A 20244-nucleotide genomic window follows, 5' to 3' on the forward strand; every position below is an offset into this window, starting at 1 on the left:
TTTTATTGTTAGGTGTTTCCACTTTTTTTCAGCTTTGCTACTACTTAAAACTTTACACATTGCCCCAGGTTAAACCTATCTGCAATGTGCCATAGCTACCAGTGAGGTGAGCTCAGATTAATTTAGTCAGGCCTGCAGCCTAGCCAGACATCATTTAAACTGCCAACACGACTTAGTAAAATAAACCCTTTTGCCAAGTAACAACCTTCCTTTTTAATATGTATAAGTCACCCCTAGGAAAGGACGAAGTAGACGACAAGGCAGGGTACTTAATATTAAAAGGAGGACATGCTCATTTTACATCTGACATTTCCTGACAGTGTCAGTCAGTCAGTCAAAGAAACTTTATTCGGTTAATTAAAACCATAAAAGCAGAACATCGTACATGATACCAAGTTAAAATACAATTAAACATGTATGAAAAAAAGATTGCAACTCCTTCATAAAAACACAGTAAAGATTTTTTGTTAAAAATTTACAAAGTTTAAAAAAGAAAGATAGGTATGGTAGGTGTCCATTTCAGCAAATATCAATTTAGGTGATTCATAGTAGCAGCAGATCTTAATTTATTTTGTCTGGCAGCTGCTACCAGAAAACAGGCAACCCCATATGTGACCTGTACCGAGCTCAGCATCTGTAAGTATAGTAAAGCTGGCCGAACCTGGACAAAGTTCAGATCTTTCAGGATAGGGACCAGGAATTTTTTCCGAGCCACCAGGTAATGTTCGCAGAGCATAACTAAGTGAAGGGTGTCCTGTATAGAAAAACAATCACAGGAACAGGGGGGTAAGTTTTCTGGTGAGCCCCACTTTGACTGCGAGCCAAGCACAAGGTGTATTAGGTTGAACCTGAACCTTATAAGTAAAAAGCGATGATAGGGCTTGGTGACATATTTCAGATAAGGTTCCATGGCTGTAGTTGAAGAAAGTTGGAAGAGTGAACGTACCATCGGTTTGCCAAGTTCAACCATTTCCCTTTCACCCTCCAACAAATTTTGGAAATGCACTTTGACCCATTTTATATCCTCTTTTTTTAAATTATGTGGCAGAGAGTACATTTCTGGACGTCCTAGCCTCGCGCATGCCGCTCTAACATACGCCAGCCACGGGATGTTATCGGCTTTGTCCAGAGACATACAGTCTTTCAGAATACAATGATTTAGGCTGATTTCCTCATTTGTCCAGGTTTTAACCCAGCATAACACTGGGGACATTTTTAGGAGGTCAGTGACGTGACCCAGGCCTATTTCATTGTGAATTGTATGTATAGGGGATGATTTTGGGAGAGATAGCAAGGCTCGTATGAAGTTGTTTTCTGCGATTTGAATACCTGGGCTTGCAACATAGCCCCATATGGCGGCTCCATAGGAAGCAATTGCCAGACATTTAGCTTTGTAGATACGCGTCATGGCTTCCATAGGTCTTGAGCCCAATCTTTTGGCGAAATGCAGAAGGGCTGTGGTGGATCTGGTAACTCCGTTCTGTTTTATCCTCATTTGTGCGCCCCACGTGCCTTTCTCGTCAAAAGTGACGCCCAAGTAGCAAAAGAAAGGGACCCTGGAGATTGGTGAGCTGTTACAGCTAAAGGACCTGATCTTCGTGTGTTTCTTTCGCGAACCAGTAACCATGACATGGGATTTGGCAGTGTTGATCTTAAGGTCCAGTGCTTCCATAAAGAGGCCAAAATGATCTAATAGTTTTTGGAGGCCTGTGCCAGTCCGAGCTAAGAGGACAGCGTCGTCCGCGTAGAGGAGGACCGGGATTGGTACCCCCCCCCATACGTGGAATATCCGGGGTGACTGAGTTCAATGATTTCCCCAGGGAGTTGATGTACAGTGTGAAAAGGAGAGGTGCCAGGATACAACCTTGTCTAACACCTCTCCCGGACTTAAACTTCGCTGTGCACCTCCCATCCCTGTTCACCCTAACAGAAGCATACAAATTTAAATGAAGATCGTGTAAAAAATTGACCAGAGTTGTATCCAAACCCATATTAAGCAAAATAATCCACAGTTTCGAGCGGTTGACCAAATCAAAGGCGGATGATAGATCCATAAAACCTAAGTAAAGAAGCCCCCCCTTCACCACAGTGTACTTACTAATAATAAGGTGAAGGTTAAGACACTGGTCCATAGTCCCTCTGTGTGCCCTGAAGCCATATTGTAGGTCCGACAGGATCCCGCTCTCCTCAAGCCAACCCCCGAGCCTTTGCAAGATGACTCTGCCCAAGATCTTGACGGCAGAGTCCAGCAAGGAGATTGGCCTGTAGCAGGCCGGATCCCCCCTGTTCCCCTTCTTGAATATAGGCACGATGATGGTGGTGAACCTAGAGGAAGGGAAGCCACCTGTGGGTATAGCGTTAAAAATGTTCGTTAATATCTTTGACCAAAATTGAGGGTATTGGATATATAGATCTGCAGGGACCCCGTCAGTGCCCGGGGCTTTGTGTTTACTTGTGTCTTTAATCGCCCTTTCGACCTCCAAAGTGCTGAATTCCATTACCAAGTTGGGAGAGTCATGGGCACTATCAGGTGAACCAGATGCTGTGGATTCATAAATATTTTCAAAGTGGCCGAACCATCTGCCATCTTCTATCACACAATCCAAGTCAGTTTTTCCATCTTCGGAAAAAAAAGGCTGGTTAACAGTGGCCCAGAACTTTTTGCTATCTCGCAAAACATCCAAAGATAATAGGTTTTCCCACGCTTCCTCCTTAATTTGAGATTTACGATTGAGGACTGCGATTTTATAGTCCTTCCTTAGATTAGCCACTAAAAGCCTGTCCCTAGGTTTTTGTTTTAGGGCTTTCAGCAGGGCAGTGTGTTTCTGCGAGCATTCTTTATTAAACCATTTATGAGTTTTCTTGTTCCTTTGCCCAGCAGACCTTAACTCCAGATTCTTGGAGATCCTTGCACAAATCTCCTCACAGGCAGCCACGACCTCAGATCCCCGGGCAGTTGGATCCAGACACACTGCCATGTTGGCTTCGGACTCTTGGGCGAGTAACTGAAAGAATTGTTCGGGAACTACTTGCTCCCATTTTAGTCGCCTTCCCTGGTCTTTAGTCTTCAAATCCTTTGGGGCTACCACGTCTGTCGATATACAGGTCCGAAAGCAATCTAGATCCAGCAACAAGAGAACAGGATTGTGATCACTGAAACTAGCGGTGACCACCATGTACTCGCGTGCCTTTGCCAAAACCCCAGAAGATACAAAAATAAAATCTATGATGGTGTTAGCATCTTTGCCCACAAAAGTTGGGGCTCTGGGATCCTTCTTACTTTGATCAAGTTCAAATAAGTTTAGATTCGCTAAGAGAGACTCGAGACACTCACCCTCCATTGTGTGCTCGAAATGGGGAATGGCTTCTGTTGGTAGGCCCCCATATCTATCATTAAGACAATCTCCCTCGCAGGGGTGGATGTTAAAATCGCCCAGGATTATCATCTCTGGGGCAGGGGTGCAATCATATCTATAGGCTGACAAGAAATTTAATAACAAAGTCAAATGTTCATTCACACAGGGGGACTCCTTTGAGTTGTAAAAGTTAACCAATAAAAAAGTTTGGGAATCAGGTAGGGTCCACTCCACGACTAGTGTGTTTGCGGATGCGGTTTCTATTTGTCTAAATGCTCCTACCAGATCCAAGGAACACAGTGTTAATAGACCGCCTTTTGCTCTTCCTCTTGCACCAGAAACTGCGGGAATGAAAAAACTGCAGAAGCCATCCAGTGCAAAGTTTGTTGTGGTATCCCATGTTTCTTGAAATCCCATAATGTCGTATTGTTTTACAAACCCTTGCCATATAGGGTCTAGAGCCTTTGAACTTAAACCTGCCACATTCCAGGTGAGAATTTTACAGGGCGCCATAGGATCGGTGGGGGGAATAGGTATACTCTGGCTCTCAAGCTCCGCCAGACTCTTATCAGGGGTAAAAGGAAGATTACCTATGGGTGGATCTATTGTTGTCACTACCTCACAGGGAGAAGTTAAGATGGTCTGAGGTCCCCTTCCCTTTGGAGAGCCCTGTATATGTCAGTCAACCCAGTCTGTGTTTGAGAGACATTCAAAGCGATTCGCCATAGGGAGATACAGGGGATTAACAGGACCATTCAGCTGTTGGGGGTAATGATAGGGTTGAATGAAATGCGGGCCAAAAAAAGGTCCACCATGCGGTGGTCTGCCTCCTCTGTTCCTAACCAAATTCCATCCCCCGTCCCAACCCTCCTCTCGACCAGGGGTTTGTGACTCCCAGGGAAAGTTGGATTTCTGTCTGGGTTTACGGCCGTTAGGTCCCTTAAACCAGCTCCATCGATTGTCGACTTGATTTTGTGGGAGATAGAAATATGAAAGTGGTCTAGCAGTCACCGTGCTCGCCTGATATCTCGGAGCCCTACAACTACAAATAAAGTCTATGACCTCAGTGTTCTCGAAGGTAACCACTACACAATCCCCTGGGAGATTTTTCCTATTATCTCCTACCCATGGAGCTCTCTCTATCATCAGGATGTTACAAGGAATGTTTGGCGGAAGGGGATAGTTGTTGGCTAACCAATGGCATACTTTATTTTTTAAAGCCTGATACGACTCTTGTTCTGTTGCAGGGATTTCAGTGACCCCAGTGAGAATCACCACATAGGGAGAAGCATCAGGAGGAAGGTGAATATTTTTCCGAGCCCTACATTTCACTTTATCAGGTGCTTCAGGGTTAACAGGCTGGGATAGGCCATCCCTGGGTGCAACCTGGGGAGTTGGGTTATTATTGGAGGGTGTTTGGGCGGGATCGGTTTTCTTAGTTCTCTCTGCTACAGGAGGCTTAGTATTAGGGACAGTCTGATTTGAAGAATTACAGCGATTCTTCGCCACTTTATTGGATTCCAAGGTTTTATTAACGGTCGCCTGGGGTTTAGATGATTTGGTCTGATTAGTGGCCTGGGCGGTTTTGTGATTTAAAGTAAAACTGGGTGCACTTATGTCCTTGTGTATATTTTTTAGGACAGTTTCCAGGCAACGTAGTCTAGCCTCTATGGGTTCTAACAATATTTTAAGCATGTTAAAAATCGCGGAGTTACTAGTGATTGCACCAACCTCCACCTGTGGAGGCGCTGTGGGTGGATTTCCAACATCAACACTAAGCTCTAAAATTTCCTCCAGACTTTGGTCAATTAAAGTGTCATCAAGAAGATTCAAGGGTAGACTGATCTTATTTGAAAGTAACCCTCCTGTTGGGCAGGATGGAGCGTCTGGGAGCTTATCACCGTTAGGGGGGTTGGGGGGAGTCTGGGCCTTCTTTCGTTTAGAAGTAGTTTGTTTATTGCCCTTATGATTTTGCTTAGGGACAGCCCCTTCGATCCTGCCCCTCTCATTAATAGCGGCAGTAGTATCACAAGTATTTGACACTAGAGGTTGTGTTCCACTCCCTATTAGGAGGTTTAGATTGGGTGAAGCCTCCAGGTCCAGGACAGTATTTGTGGCATCCATGTCCCCGTTTTCCCCATGACTATGTACTAGGGCCTGAATTTGTGGCCGGGAGTCAGTGCTGGGTGTCTGAGCCTGTGCTATCAGGCCCAGTGATGAGCGCTTGGCCATGGCCAGGTCTTGTGAAACTCTCCTGTCCATGAGTATGATTCCCTCATCGATTAATGCGTGAGTGCGGGTAATAAAGTCGTCCAGGGTCCCGGTCAGTTTTTTGGCGCCGGCAACAGCCACAGCCATACTTCTAGTTTTACGAGTGGACATAACCCGTGTACCCAGGGAATCTAGGCAGAGATGGGATAGTAGTACTCGACCAGAGTCTGTGGCCCAGCCCGGCCTCTTCTGGCCTCTGAGGGCCACAGAGGGCCCGCCCTTTGCCCGGGCTTAGCCCCGGGCGCTCCCGTGCAGCGGTGTACGTCGCTTTTTATAGGCGTCAATGGAGATGATGGTTTTGCAGGGCGGGGCGGTCAGGGAGAGCGGGCCAGGTGACTTGGCCTCTGGGTTGCCGTGACTCCTGGGAGAGTGAGTCCCGGTCCCACGATCGCAGCCCTGTCGCTCGCGCACTCACCCTGCAGGGGCCAAGCTTTGGATGGGCAGAGGACAGCAATGCGGGACCCGCGAAGCGGGTTCCGCGAGGTGCTGGTTGAGAATCCTTGCCTTAAGCAGCAGCAGCCGTTCCCTCCTTCTGGTAGCACAGTGAAAGTCTGTAATGGTGTCCCAAACAGCAGCAGAGGCGGAGTCCTTTTCTGGAGAAATGCAGGGCGGGGCGGTCAGGGAGAGCGGGCCAGGTGACTTGGCCTCTGGGTTGCCGGGACTCCTGGGAGAGTGAGTCCCGGTCCCACGCTCGCAGCCCTGTCGCTCGCGCAGTCACCCTGCAGGGGCCAAGCTTTGGATGGGCAGAGGACAGCGATGCGGGACCCGCGAAGCGGGTTCCGCGAGGTGCTGGTTGAGAATCCTTGCCTTAAGCAGCAGCAGCCGTTCCCTCCTTCTGGTAGCACAGTGAAAGTCTGTAATGGCGTCCCAAACAGCAGCAGAGGCGGAGTCCTTTTCTGGAGAAATGCAGGGCGGGACGGTCAGGGAGAGCGGGCCAGGTGACTTGGCCTCTGGGTTGCCGGGACTCCTGGGAGAGTGAGTCCCGGTCCCACGCTCGCAGCCCTGTCGCTCGCGCACTCACCCTGCAGGGGCCAAGCTTTGGATGGGCAGAGGACAGCGATGCGGGACCCGCGAAGCGGGTTCCGCGAGGTGCTGGTTGAGAATCCTTGCCTTAAGCAGCAGCAGCCGTTCCCTCCTTCTGGTAGCACAGTGAAAGTCTGTAATGGCGTCCTGACAGTGAATCCTCATAATTTCTGTTTTCACCGTAACAAGACTGGCAGTTCCATTGGCTAACATGGAGATACACTAGCCTGCAAGCTAAGTGCTAACTCCTGTTTGGGACCACCAAACATAGTATTGTAAGGGATCAAATTTAATTGTTAATCAAAAATACCTGCCGGGTAGGGAAGTTATGCTTTATTCAGTCCTCAAGATGGTATGAATAAAAGGGGAAGAAATGTATAAAGTATGTGTGGTTTTAATGACCCTTCTTTCGACATGGTCCACATGTTTTGAGTCACCCTTTTTTGTGGCTTTCATCAGGACCAAGGATTACAATCCCTGATACCACTCCTAGTTAGGACTATCCAATAAAAACAAGTGTAGCAACTTCACAAACTCTGCATGCGCAAATACCCTTTTCACCTACTAGGTACTATATTCTGTGACACCTGTAACATGTGGAGAGAATTAGCCTGCCTTATTATATGGCACATTTATGTGAAACAAAATGCTTCACACCAGTAGGATAGGCATGTACCATCTTGCATTTTGCCTAAAAACATCTTGAAGCGGTTATAGCCAGTGCAGGCAGGCAGGGATACTTCATAAAGTGTTTATGTAAGCACATCTAATAAACCAGTGAAGACCCCTGTGATTGGGCACTCCATTTCAACAGACATACTAAACAAAACAACACATGGATGTAGGATATACATATACATAAAACGTGCTATACCTGACAGCTTTAGAGTGGTTTTCCCCGAACTTTTTGCCGGCCTCTTTCTACATTTCTGTACTTGTCTTGCTGGTTCTATGACTGAGCACTTTATTACTGCTAACCAGTGTAAAGTGCATGTGCTCTCTCTCCCTCAAATATGTTATGATTGACCTACACTTGTTTGGTATATTTATTTATCTGTAACTCCCTTGGTAAGTGGTATACCATATACCCAGGGCCTAAAAAGTAAATACTACTAGTGAGCCTGCAGCACTGATTGTGCTACCCACACACGTAGCCTTTCAAACCTGTCTCAGGCCTCACATTGTAGGGCCTGTGTGTGCATTTTACTACCACTTTGACTTGGCATTTAAAATGACTTGCCAAGCATTAAACTCGCCTTTTATTACATACAAGTCACCCCGAAGGAAGGTCCTTGGTAACCCAAAGGGCAGGGTTCTATGTAAGTAAAAGGTAGGACATGTACTTTTGTGTTTTACATGTCCTGGATGTAAAACCAGCCTATTTCGTTTTCCTTTACTATGAGGCCTACTCCTCTCATAGGTTAGCATAGGGAATTCCTGAATACATTTTTACAATGTAATTCCTAAACAGAGAGGAGTAGCTTTCCATGTTTCATATGTTTGGAATGGTCTAGTAAAGTTGGATTTATCATTACTGTTTTAGAAATGCCACATTTAGGAAGTGTACCTTTCTCTGCTCTTAGGTCTTCTGTGCCTTATATCCTGTCTCCAATTCAAGTTTCAGATGGATGACAGCTACGCTTTGTGCATTCCCTCTAAACATCCAGAAATACAGTAAGAAGCATTCTGAACACTCATGTGCATTCTGATGGGTCTTCCTGGGCAAGGAGGAATGGGAAGGGCTGACACACTTCAATAGGTAGTGTCCTGTCCACATACAAAGCACTGATTCCACCCCCCCCCCCCCCTCGGGTCAGCCTGGCAGACAGGACTGGGCTGAAAGGAATTGTGAGCATTTGATTTCCCCTCCACTTCGAAAGCACTTTTGGGTAGAAGTACAAATCAGATACTTCTGGACCTACAACTGGAATCGGTCAGAAGACTACTGTGCTGCTCAAAGCCCTCAACTGGACTGCTAATCTTAAAGGCTAGCTTTTCTGCTTGTTGCCCCACCAGCCATTGCTCTTTGACTCTGCTGAAGGAGATTTGTCTCTGCCTTCTTCCAAGTGATCTCCAAGGGCATTCATCTTAGGAAAAATACTACTCGCTTTCACTGCCTGGAGAAGATTGTCGCAGGAGAGGTACTTTGTTTACCAGGGCTTGTGTGGGTTCTGTAGCTGGCTGGCTCTCCATCACAGTCGGACCAATGTTATTGTTTACCCGTCCCCCCACACTCCACTCCCATCAGTAAAACAAAAGTAGTATGACACAGCCAGCAAGGGCCATGTACTAGCGCTATTTTCCCACCTTTCATTGTTTATGGTAGCTTTGGTTTTCTTCCTAAACATCAGCCTATGGTCGATGTACAAAGATAAGCAGCTGGTGTAGACCGTGGAGTCCAGAGAGCAGGCAAGTATCAAATGCACAAGCGTGCATGCAGAGTCATACCTATAAATGATGACAGATGGGGAATGAAAACTGAAGATACATGGGCATGTAGAGCAGGACTCAGGCAGATTTGTGGGCATATGTTGTTGTGGGATAGGCACACTCCTTGTAGAAAAAAAGACAGGTGGAAGAATATAACAAACATAGTAGCAGCAGCACAATAATCATTGACAACTTTCACTGTGGTGAGTGAAATTGAGGTTGCATCACAGAGTTTAATATATTATAGGAGTGTTAGACCTGGCATCCTTGGCGTGGTTCCCCCTATCTTTTTGCCTCTACCTCCTGTATTTTTGATGCTGTGCTGGATTTCGTTTTTGCTGGTTTAGATGCTTTGGGCACTTTGCCATTGCTGATCAGTGTCAAAGTGCACTGTCACTGGGTAAATTGTTATTGTAATTGGTTATCCATGATTGGCATATTTGTATCACCAAGAAGTACCTAGTAAAGTGCACTGAGTGTGCCAGGGCTGGTGATACAAATGCCACTAGTCGGCCTGCAGTACTGATTGTGCCACCCACGTGAGTAGCCCTAAAATGGTGTTCAGGCCTGCCACCACAGTGCCTGTGTGAAGTCTGCGAACTGCCATGTCCTCCTGGTCAGTGTCCTCACTGGGCAGGCCTAACCCTTCCCTTTCTGTACACATTGGTCACCCCTATTGAAGGCCCAAAGTACCCCCTTGGGCAGAGTGCAGTGTATGTGAAAGGTAGAGCATGCACTAGTGCAGGTGACATGCTCTGGTAGTGAATTACAGCCATTTTCATTTTTCACTATTGTAAGGCTATCTTGCCCCATAGGCTACCATGGGTATGCTGGCCACAGTGGCTACCAGCATATCTTCCCATAGGAGCAAGATCGGACATAACAGTCTGGTATCCCTGAACTCAGAATATAAATAACACATTTTTTAGGAAAGGTGGTTTTTAAATCCTGTGTATGAGAACAGCACTTTTAGAAAGTGACCTTTCTGTGTGCCTTGGCCTGTTTGTGAATTGACTGTGTGGTTTGAGAGTGGCACGGGCTGGGGAGCCCCAAGGAGGCTGGCTGGGTCAGCCCTAGGCTGAATGACTACATTTGCAACTTGAGTGGTGGGAGGAGATAGCACTGGGCCTGAATAAGGCGGTGCTTGCCTTCCACAATGCTGGTTCCACCTCCTGCTGGGCGGCTGATGACCCTGCCCCTCACTCTGAAAGGAAAGGAAAGCCAGGAAAACAAAGTGTTCAAGGAACACCCAGAACTGGTTCCCCTTGCTTGGAGGAATCTCCAAGGGCCTGAGAAGAGCTGGCTCCCTGTTAAGAAGTCCCAGGAACAAAAGGACTTCACCCCCAGCTTCCCTAAACTCTGCTGAGAGAGTTCTGTCCTTCCTAGAGTGCTTGGGCCAGTTGTGGTGCCTCTGGAAGTTGTACCTGTGTTGGGAAGCTGGAAACCAAGCTTTTAAGGAACTTTCTGAAAGTTTTATCGCTATTGAGCAAGAAAATTTCTGCCGCTATGAAGACCGAGATCGTCGCTGCCCTGTCGCCACTGCCTAAAGACGTCGCACCTTTTGTTTGCGGGAAGATTTCCATCGCTGCAAACATCGTTGCAGAGCCTGTCGCCGCTGGGTGAGGTCACCGCATCACGTCGCTCTGAGAATCGTCGCAGAGCCATCGCATCCAGGAACTGCGACTGAAAGATCGCAGCTGAGTCGCGCATCGTCACCCCGGAGATCGTCGCAGTCCCTAAAGATCGTCGCATCGTGCCTTTGCAAGAATTTTCCTACGGAACCTCTGCCCCGGAATCCATACAAGGTATCGCCTCCCTCCATATACAGACCAGATTCGTCTCAACACGCCTGCTAAGTCCAGAGGGTTTGTCGCATCGCCTCCCCAAGGTCTCAGGAGTGACGCATCGCTTGTTTTCCACCGCACCAGCTTCTGTTTTGGAACTTTTGTCGCATTGAAAGGTACTGTTGGCAAAACGTGAGGCAAACTGTGGATTATTTTTACGCTAACCCTAAGAACTCTTTTGCAACCATATTCTTGAACTGTGTACGTTGGATTTTTGTCGTTTTGGTCTTGTGTAGTTTAGATTAAATACCTATTTTTCGAAACTGTTGTGGAGTCAGTTTGTGGTGTTTTCACTGGGTTACTGTGAGTGTTGGTACAAATACCTAACACATTGCCTTTGATAAGCCTGACTGCTCGTGCCAAGCTACCAAGGGGGTGAGTAGGAGTTATCTAAAGAGTGTATCCTCCTTACCCTGACTAGAAGCAAGGGTCCTGTTTGGACAGTGGTACCTACCCCAGCGAACTAGAGACCCCCAGTTCTAACAAGGAGCATTACATGACACCTTCCCAAGTCTATGAATTTTGAAGAGATGCACTCCCCCCACCACCGCCCCACCACCGAGAGAAAAAAAAAGCCTAAACCTGGTTAAACTGATTGCTGTTCTGACTTAAGTGCCTGGAGTCCACATCTGTACAGAATCAAATTCAGTCTAGTGAGATGCACTGCAGACGTGCATCGAGTCGAGGCTTTGTGTCATGTGCTTAATTGTTACCTAGCTGTGTGATGTTTGGTCTTCCACTTAGAGCCCCACACATGTGGACAAGAATGTAGGAGATGCCCTGTGTTTGTGTTACCCTTTCCTCCCTCCAGGAAGTGCCTGAATGCCTAGTTTGCATTTGTGCTATTCAGTAAAGAGGACAACCAAAATAAGGGAGAAGTTATCTTATGTGTGCCTGAACTGTTTTTATCTACACTGGTTGGATGACGCGTGCAGATCCTAGGTGCTGATTCTGGAATTATGTTCAGCTCATGAATGCTTTTCTTACATTAGTAGTAAACTGCAAAGGAGCTTTAAGCATTTGAATGCAACATCTTTCTGGTACAACACATTATTGTCAACAATCTAAACTTCTTTAGCAAAACACGTCCTTGACTGTCGATAGTTGTCAACTGAACACGTACAAGATTAACCTTCACCCTGTTATGTCCCGTTGATTTTAAGCCTCACCTGAGACAGCACACGTGCTGTCACTTACAAGACATTTTGTTTACTTACAGTGGGCTTAGAACCCACTCATCTCTTACCACTGGTTGGCTTCATAGTCATTCGAATTATTTTTTGTTCTTTGATCAGTGTGTGCCAGCTTCAGTACCTATTCATGTGGTTGTCTCCCACATGGAGCATGGCCCATGTACCTGTATCCTTCTCTGCTTGCCCTTTCATGGATACTTTTTAGTTGAAGTATCGATAAGAGTGCATATGTTTGCATGCCATCGCCCTCTTACTTCTCTCGCCTCCCCCATCCCCTGTTCACTTTCTGATACCTATGTGCTTTTGTCCCTCTGTGTTGTTGCTTGCCCCGCTCTATGGTCTAACTCTGTGTTATTGTTTGCCCCCAACATCCCACATTGCTTTTTCCTTTCCGCAGGCCTATCAGCAAAAAAGAAAGCGCTATGAGGCTGCCCGTTCTGGCCACTTCATAGCACTTTCTTTTCTAACTTTCAAGCACAGCTGTACAATATGGCTAAAAGACACCCACAAGGCCAATAGATCTCGTACGTGAGACCTAATGGCTTTGCCTATGATTATTTTCTTAATAAGTGTTGTCTCTCAAGTCCCAGGATGTCAAGTTGTTTGCTCAAAAGCCGTAACAGACTGCGGGTTTGACATGTGGCTGTTAAGCTGATATTTGAACGACTACTACCCTGCCCTACCCACTTATCAGAGACAGGTTAGGGAAAGGCAGTCAGACATGAAATAAAATACAATTGTTATTAGTAGGACAAGTCACAGATCTATTGGCTCGATCAACACATGAAACCCAAATGACAACTTTGAACATTGCATTTACATGCTTGGATTTAAGGAAATTGATTGGTTCCTTTGCAGCACAAGAATAACTAACAGACAATGAAAGGTCTAGGCGAGTTCACAGACTACTGGCTCTCAAAGGTTCCTACCAGGAGAATTTCTAGAAAGTAAAAGAAGCTTCATCATATTAATTTACTCTCTAGTTGGTTTGATGGGTAAATAGGTACTACCATTCAACCTGCTACATCTTGGGTGCTTGCTAGACGTTGCAATAGTTGGTAATTACAGGCAAATTACAAATTTGAATTTTGCTAATGTCCACCAGCATCTTTTGTGGCTGCTAGCGGTTACAAGCTTCATAACAATCTGGCCTTTTCCTACCATACAAGCAAATGTTCTTGGGAGGCATGCACATGGTGGTCAACAGCACACAGCCACAGAGGCCCTAGCCTGTTTGAGCATGCGATCTCCAACATCTTAATGCTAGCCACCTGGAACACGAAAGAACCCTGGACAGCTGACTCTGTACTAAAACTTGAACTTAACAGTAAAAAAAAAACGCCAAAAGTTAATTAAACTTTAAATTCAGAACTGAATGAAGTCTATGTAACATGGAAATCATTTGAAATGTAAAAGATTTAAATGTCTTTAACAATAAATTACATTTTTAAGATGTGCTCAGCTGTGTTGAAGAAACAACAACAATCATCCCCACCCCAAACATAAAGCTCACTTCATTACTTACCCAATGCTTAAAAAAACGAACCAACATCTGCAAGTTAGCTCAGAAACAAACAATCTCTCCTTCATTATCCCCAGCATTATTCATAATGCATTTTCCTATGTTCCTTTTGCTGTGGTCATACTGTAAAGTAAAGTGTCGCTAAAATATAATTTTAGACTCAAAATAGAAAAAATATACTTGGGTTTTATTTTGGGCTATCATTCAACCTTCCAAAAACGTATCCCCACAGTTGGGGCAAGGGCACCTGCCTAAAAAAAAAAAAAAAAAAAAAAATAGAGATGGGTGCATTGCGTCTACAAAGAAAGAAAAAGGAAAATCCCTTTCCTGTGGTAGTCGAATCATAGGACATTGCCCCAGGAAGAAGCAGCACCCAATAGGCCAATGTAGCTATTTCAGAATTTACATATTGTGCGCTTGTGATGCCCAGGAGGAACAGGTGACTTCCAACAAATCTAATTGGCTCTGGGAACCGCCTGGAAGAACAGTGGCAGGTCACTACTGGAGCCTCATTTGATTTTTGGCTAATCTCACAGAAAGAATTGGGTGGAGAGAGTTTGCTTGCAATTTCAAGCACACCTAGAGCTAGGAAGTTTGTCTAGAGCCTCTGTGATTAATTGACCTGTGTTACTGGAGCTTGTGAATGCTTCGCAGTCATGTTAAAGATAAGGGTGTGCGATAAACTCTGCTCTGCTGGCGGAGTTCGTGGAGTTTTGCCCACTCGACGTTCCTCTTGAAATGCGGAGTTTCGGCAAAACCCTGCCAGTTGCCATGTGGCAGAGGTTTTTTTTTTTACACGCGACTCGACAAAGTTAAGTTAACAAGCAAGAATTTACGTACTCTGGTGCAATTTTCTTCCCTATAACACCTCCCAGCGAGATTTCTCAAAGCAGGCAGTTGCAGCAAGTTGAGACTGTTTGCACTGAGAAAGAGGGCCCTCAGGAGTGCTGCTTGGTGCATTTCACACTGATTTTAAAGCATGAGAAGCACGACGTGGTGAATTCCGCCAAGTCGCAGAACTCCGTGGAATCTCAGTTTTTAGGAAACTCCGCCAAATTCCTCAGAGTGATACTCTGAGTTCTGCCCACCCCTACATGAAGATAGAAGACAAACTGTATTATATTGAAAACACTGATATGTACATTGTTGACAGTGAATCACTGTCTATGATTTATGATCATGAAAAGTTGTACCCTCTTCAGGATTCTGAGCATCAATGAGCATTCTACTGGAATGCATATTTTACCTGTGCTGTTGCAACACCCTTACAGAGCTAGTAGGTCTGACTTTATATTAATGCTTACCTCATGTTCAATCAATCAGTGTTTGTTAAGCATGGCTACTCACCCGCGAAGGTCTCAAGGCGCGAAGGGTCTCAATGTTGGGTTAGGCACATGGATAGTATTTGATTTTTAATGGATCATTAAAGGTGCCTCCAGCACAAGTGGGTCAAGGTATATTTAATGGGTTACCTGACCTTTAGGATCTTTCTATAATGTGCATACCCTGTTGTATTGAGAGACCCTTTAGAGGGCCCCAATAGGCATTTTGGACTGCCTTGCTGCACACATTTGTGTTAATTTGTGTGTAATATTTGGTAGTGTATGTAATAAAGCACAGCACCTTCCCAGAGGAAGCCTTAGACCAGGGGGTCTCCAACCTTTTCTGCAGTGAAAGCTACTTCTGATCAGTGAAAATCATCTTGAGCTACCGAAGGCCAAACTACTTGCTTATTATTATCGGATACCCCCATGCCCAATTTCATCGGCTAAGCCTGTCAGTGGAGCCAGATACTATGGTTTAAAAAAAACACTGACTAGGGGCACTATTACAAATGCCACATGTCTCAGTGAGAGCATGGTATAATGCGATGTATCAACATGTGTGCAATGAATGGGATGTGTGTGTATGGGTGAATGAGAGCCTTTGTCATGTGTACTTGTGGCACAGGATATGCCTTTCGCCATGTTTAGCGAAATTTATTTTTTTAAATGGTAGAAATGTAAAAATGTTCATGATATGGAACATTTTTCTACACTTTAAAAAATACAGCTATGTTTTTTTAAATGACAAAATGTTATAAATTCGACACTATGTGCACTGACCACTAGGAGTAAGATACATGCTGTTTGTAAATGCGACACTTTGTAATGGGAGAAAATTAAAATGAAGATTTAAATTAATCATTAAGTTAACTCTTCATTTTAATTTTCTCCCATTTAAAAGCATTCAGAAGCATTCTGTTCTCAGCTCAAATATGGAGTTGACAAGGACTTTTATTCGAGAGTTAAATGCTTCAGTTTTTCACTTCTGCGCCCCACCTGGGTCATAAAGTGGAGTCCAACACTGCTCATTATCTGGCCCTGATATTTGCCGCTCGATGATAATAATATAAAAAAACAAAGCATTCCCCTAACTTTAAGAGGAAAACGCGATCCTTGCAAAATGAACTCAAGGCTGAGCGCTACTCTGAAGGTGTCTGTGAGCTACTGGTAGCTCGCAATGGACCGGCTGAAGAAATTTGCCTTAGACTTTTATATCTTACTATCCTGAGAGTTAAGTGCAAAAAGGGGTATATCTTTCCCAGCTGGGGAAAGGCCCCAGTTGTTAAAACTGACGCCTTCCTGCCTCAGACCAGGATTTCTTTAAGACAGTCTGTGGAGAAGTCTGTGCGGCTTGGAATTTGCGGAGAGCGAGCGGTTTCTGTGCTGCCTCTAGGTTGTAACTCTTGGCCAAGGGGCAACCTTCCGCTCCCACCAGGGGGCTGGCCCAGCAGCACAGCCTGGAATGTGTCAGTTTGCCACCTCACTATCCTCCCAGAGAAGTATATTTTACTTATGACCAGCAAGAGTTTGGACTGTGGGGCCTCCCTTGCAAAACCGACTCACCTATCCAAAAACAAACACACTCCACAATCCATGAAGACGCCTTTTCTCTTTAAAAACGTTATATATAACCTTTTGTCCGATAAAGACATTTTAGTCTTGAAACTTGTATGTGTTTGACTGTGAGAAATGTGTTTATTTGTCCATTATTGTTCCAGGAAACCGTATATTAAAAACATGTTAAGAATAAACCTTTTTAATACCCTATTTTAAATTTAGACATTTTCAATACAAACATATGCAGTGCATTACTCAGTAGTGTATCCAATGGAACAAGGTTTGTGCTACATTACTGTTTTTCAAATCGGACTTTTAATGCCAGTTTCCCCTTTTTATTTTAAACACTGAAGGTTAAGGACAAACCAACAGTCTTTGACTGGCCAGGAATGGACAAAAGCAAGCTCTATACTGTGGTTTTTACAGACCCTGATGTCCCCAGCAGAGAAGATCCTAAATTCGGGTAAGATGCAGTAGGCTATGAAATGAACATACAGTACACAAGTGGCCAATGTTTAGGAAGGAATGTTGCAATCAATAATGTGTAGATAGAGTTCCTGTACGTAGCAGTTTAAACCACATTTTGTGCTAAGAGCAAAATATTTTGGACCTATGGAGATTAAGATAGTGAAGTAAGGTTATAACAAGCATTTGCAATGTAAAAAATCTTGCATTTATGCGAAACCTACTGCATTGCAAAAAGTAGGCATAACGAACAATGGGAGGGAGGGCAAGCTGGGGGGGAGAAAGCACGGACAATGGAAAGGAAGGTGGGCAGGGGGAGAAGGCAGTGAAAATAGGAGGGTGGGCAGGAAGGGGTGCGAGAAGGCAGAGACAACGGGAGGGCGATGGTATGGGCGGGCGGAGGGCAAAGGCACGTACAACGGAAAGCAGGCGGAGGGCAAAGGCATGGACAACGGGCGGGCGGGGGAGAAGGCACAGACAACGGGAGGGACGGCGGGAGTAAAGAAGGCACCAAAGCATATTCTGCCTACACTAGGAGAACCTGACTAAAGAAAAAATTTCTCACAGTCTAAATAACACGAACCGTTTGACAACCAAAGTAGAAGGGCCAGCCGCCATGGGAGGTGACAAATGAAGAGGAGGCAGTACCAAGGAGAGGCTAACAAGCCTATTGACAAATCAGAAGCCAGCATTTAGGATGGACAATGACACAAGTCACAAGCCAATGGCAAAAATAGGCGGAGAGTGGGTGGGAATTCTATTCACTACTCCTATTCATTAAGTCTCTCAGAGCAGCGCATGCTCACTGGCTCTAGGCTCAGTAACCCCAAGGCTTGAACAACATTAGACAATTTGTGAGGGCAGATTTTAAAGTAAGAGTTGGGGTCCGTATTATATATCGGGATGCACTGACCCAGTTTGTGCTGGTACACCCTCATTGGTCCTCCTACAGACCAGGATCCTGTACCAGATTACATATAAAATGATCTTTGAAGTAGTGCATGCACTCGAGAGAGTGAACAGGGAAACAGAGAGGCAGCGGTTCAAACCACCACCACATGTTTTACTGTAGGGTCGGCTTGGTCTGCAATTGTAGAGAGGATAATGACCTCCGGCATCTCCACAGAGGATTGATGTCTCAAATTGAAACGTTTGAGGGAGGTTCCTCAGTGTCGCCTGGAAACCTCTGTGGCCATTTTCCTTTATTTTCTCAAGGCTATTGAAACAAAAGGAGAAAGGACAATATTACATTTCCAACCATCATTAACTATGTTATAGTACAGTTGGTACGGCCAAGTATGCTAATTCAAAGTACACAAGTTACTGCCTTGTAGGTTTAAGCATGGCATCTGCTAAAAAGAGCATGGAGGGTTGTTAGTAGGTGAACAGTATGTTTGAATAGAAAGAAGTTAATAAAAAACGAAAGGAGAAAAATGAAGGGAGGGATAGGGGGCACAGAGCTAACTATGTCAAGGGTATCCCACAGATTGTAATTCTTATCACTGTAATTCTTATCTCGTGTACTTCCCTCCCTTTTTGTAGAGCCATCATTCCGTCAGCCTATCTTAATCAGAAATCAGGGTGAGATGTGGCATAGTTAATTAAAGGAAACATTTTAAAGAAAAGATCATTTTTAAGAGTAGTGACGATTTTTCTGGCCATTGGGATGGGTTATGATCGATTTTAGGGGTGATAGATGTGTGAAGTTTAGTTGTCAAAAGGGGCTTTAGGTTTTAATTTTTTTTTTTTTTTTTTAACAAACCGATCAGGAAGACATATGTTAATACATACAGAGAGAAGAAAAAAAAGTATAATCATTGCTACATAGAAAGAAGACATCATATACTCTCAGGTCGATGCTTGCTTAGGAAGATTCCACTTGTTACATGTTACAAAATAATACTACTTTTCCTGCCCTAAAAATAAGGTACATACATATAAATACCAAAAAAAAAAAAGAGAGAAAAAAATAAAAAGATAAAGAATTATAACAAGGAACTGAAAGCTAAAGCATAAGTATTTGCGGGAAGAGAAAGATTTAATAATCTAATAATAATCATGTTAGAGAAAGTTGCCCCAGTTCTTTTCATGTTTGATCAATGAGCGTATTCCTCTGAGATTCGCTAAGGCTAGCTCCATTGAATGGATCTCTGTTACTAAGGCCCACCAATCCCATACAGTAGGCGATTCAGGGCAGGTCCAAGCTCTGGCCAAAGTTAATTTTGCACATGACATAAAAATTGTAGCTAGAGCAGACCAAGGCGAGGAACCAGGGTATATATCAAGTAAAACTGTTGCAGCAGTAATTATGGGCAGATCAATCTTCTTGATTTTCCTTACCTTATATATTTCCCCCCAAAATTCCCTAAGATTGGGGCATGAGAACAACATGTGTTCCAGATCTGCTGCCTCAGCGGAAAATTTGGGACATTTTGTGCGATCACTGTAGGTGTTATTAGAAGACCATTTAGAGATTCTTTCAGGTGTATAATATATCATACATGTGATTTTGAATTGTTGCAGCCTTAGGCTAGATGACCGGACTAAGTTGTTAATATTCGATAAAGAGTGTGTTATCTGGTTAGGTGTTATGTTTAAGCCAAGCTGTCTGCTCCATTTCTCTACTAATTTTGAGCAGTCATTTGCTTTGAATACACTCAGGTGCTTGTAGGCTTCACATATTAATGATTTATTTTTAGTTGAATATAAGCAGTTCCAGATCTCACAATCAGGAATGTCGTGGATCTGTTTTTTGTTAATCAAAAAATCATGTATCTGCAAATGTTTAAATCTCATAGTTTCAGGTAGATCATATATGAGTTTGAGTGTACGAAAGTCTAAAAATCCCTGTGTGCCATAAAGATCTCCCAAGACATTGATTCCCAGCCTAGACCATCTAGAGACGGTACCATCATTGAAAATTCCCGGGAGGCCAGGGTTGTACCATAATTGCAGCTTCGGATGGTAAAAAGAAGTCTTGCAAAATGTTAATATATTGCCCCAGATCTTAATTATGTCCTGAGCGGTCTTAAATTTTACCCTCTTGTAGTAATTGGGATCGTTGGTTCGGAGCAGAAACATTCTTGAATCACTTTTCAACATAAATACATGGAAGAATAGTGCGTCTTCTCTATTTAATAAGGACCGAAGGCGTTTTACAAATGAAGACCAAAAATATAACTTAAAATCGGGTAAATCTAAACCGCCCTCATTAGTGCCATTTTTTAGGAGCTTCAATGATCTTCTCGCTTTTTTATA

General features: G+C 44.4%; 1 protein-coding gene across 1 annotated transcript in view; it reads left to right on the forward strand.

Moving 5' to 3' along the window:
- LOC147679715 (phosphatidylethanolamine-binding protein 1-like) overlaps positions 1-20244 on the forward strand; it is a 97966-nt gene that overhangs the window by 22582 nt on the left and 55140 nt on the right. The window contains exon 2 of the mRNA XM_086943284.1: positions 16875-16984. Within this exon, the coding sequence (XP_086799410.1) occupies positions 16875-16984 (110 nt within the window). The remainder of the gene's footprint in view (positions 1-16874; positions 16985-20244) is intronic.

This window comes from Lissotriton vulgaris, chromosome 11 (genome assembly GCF_964263255.1).
Source record: "Lissotriton vulgaris chromosome 11, aLisVul1.2, whole genome shotgun sequence".
NCBI classification, from domain to species: domain Eukaryota; kingdom Metazoa; phylum Chordata; class Amphibia; order Caudata; family Salamandridae; genus Lissotriton; species Lissotriton vulgaris.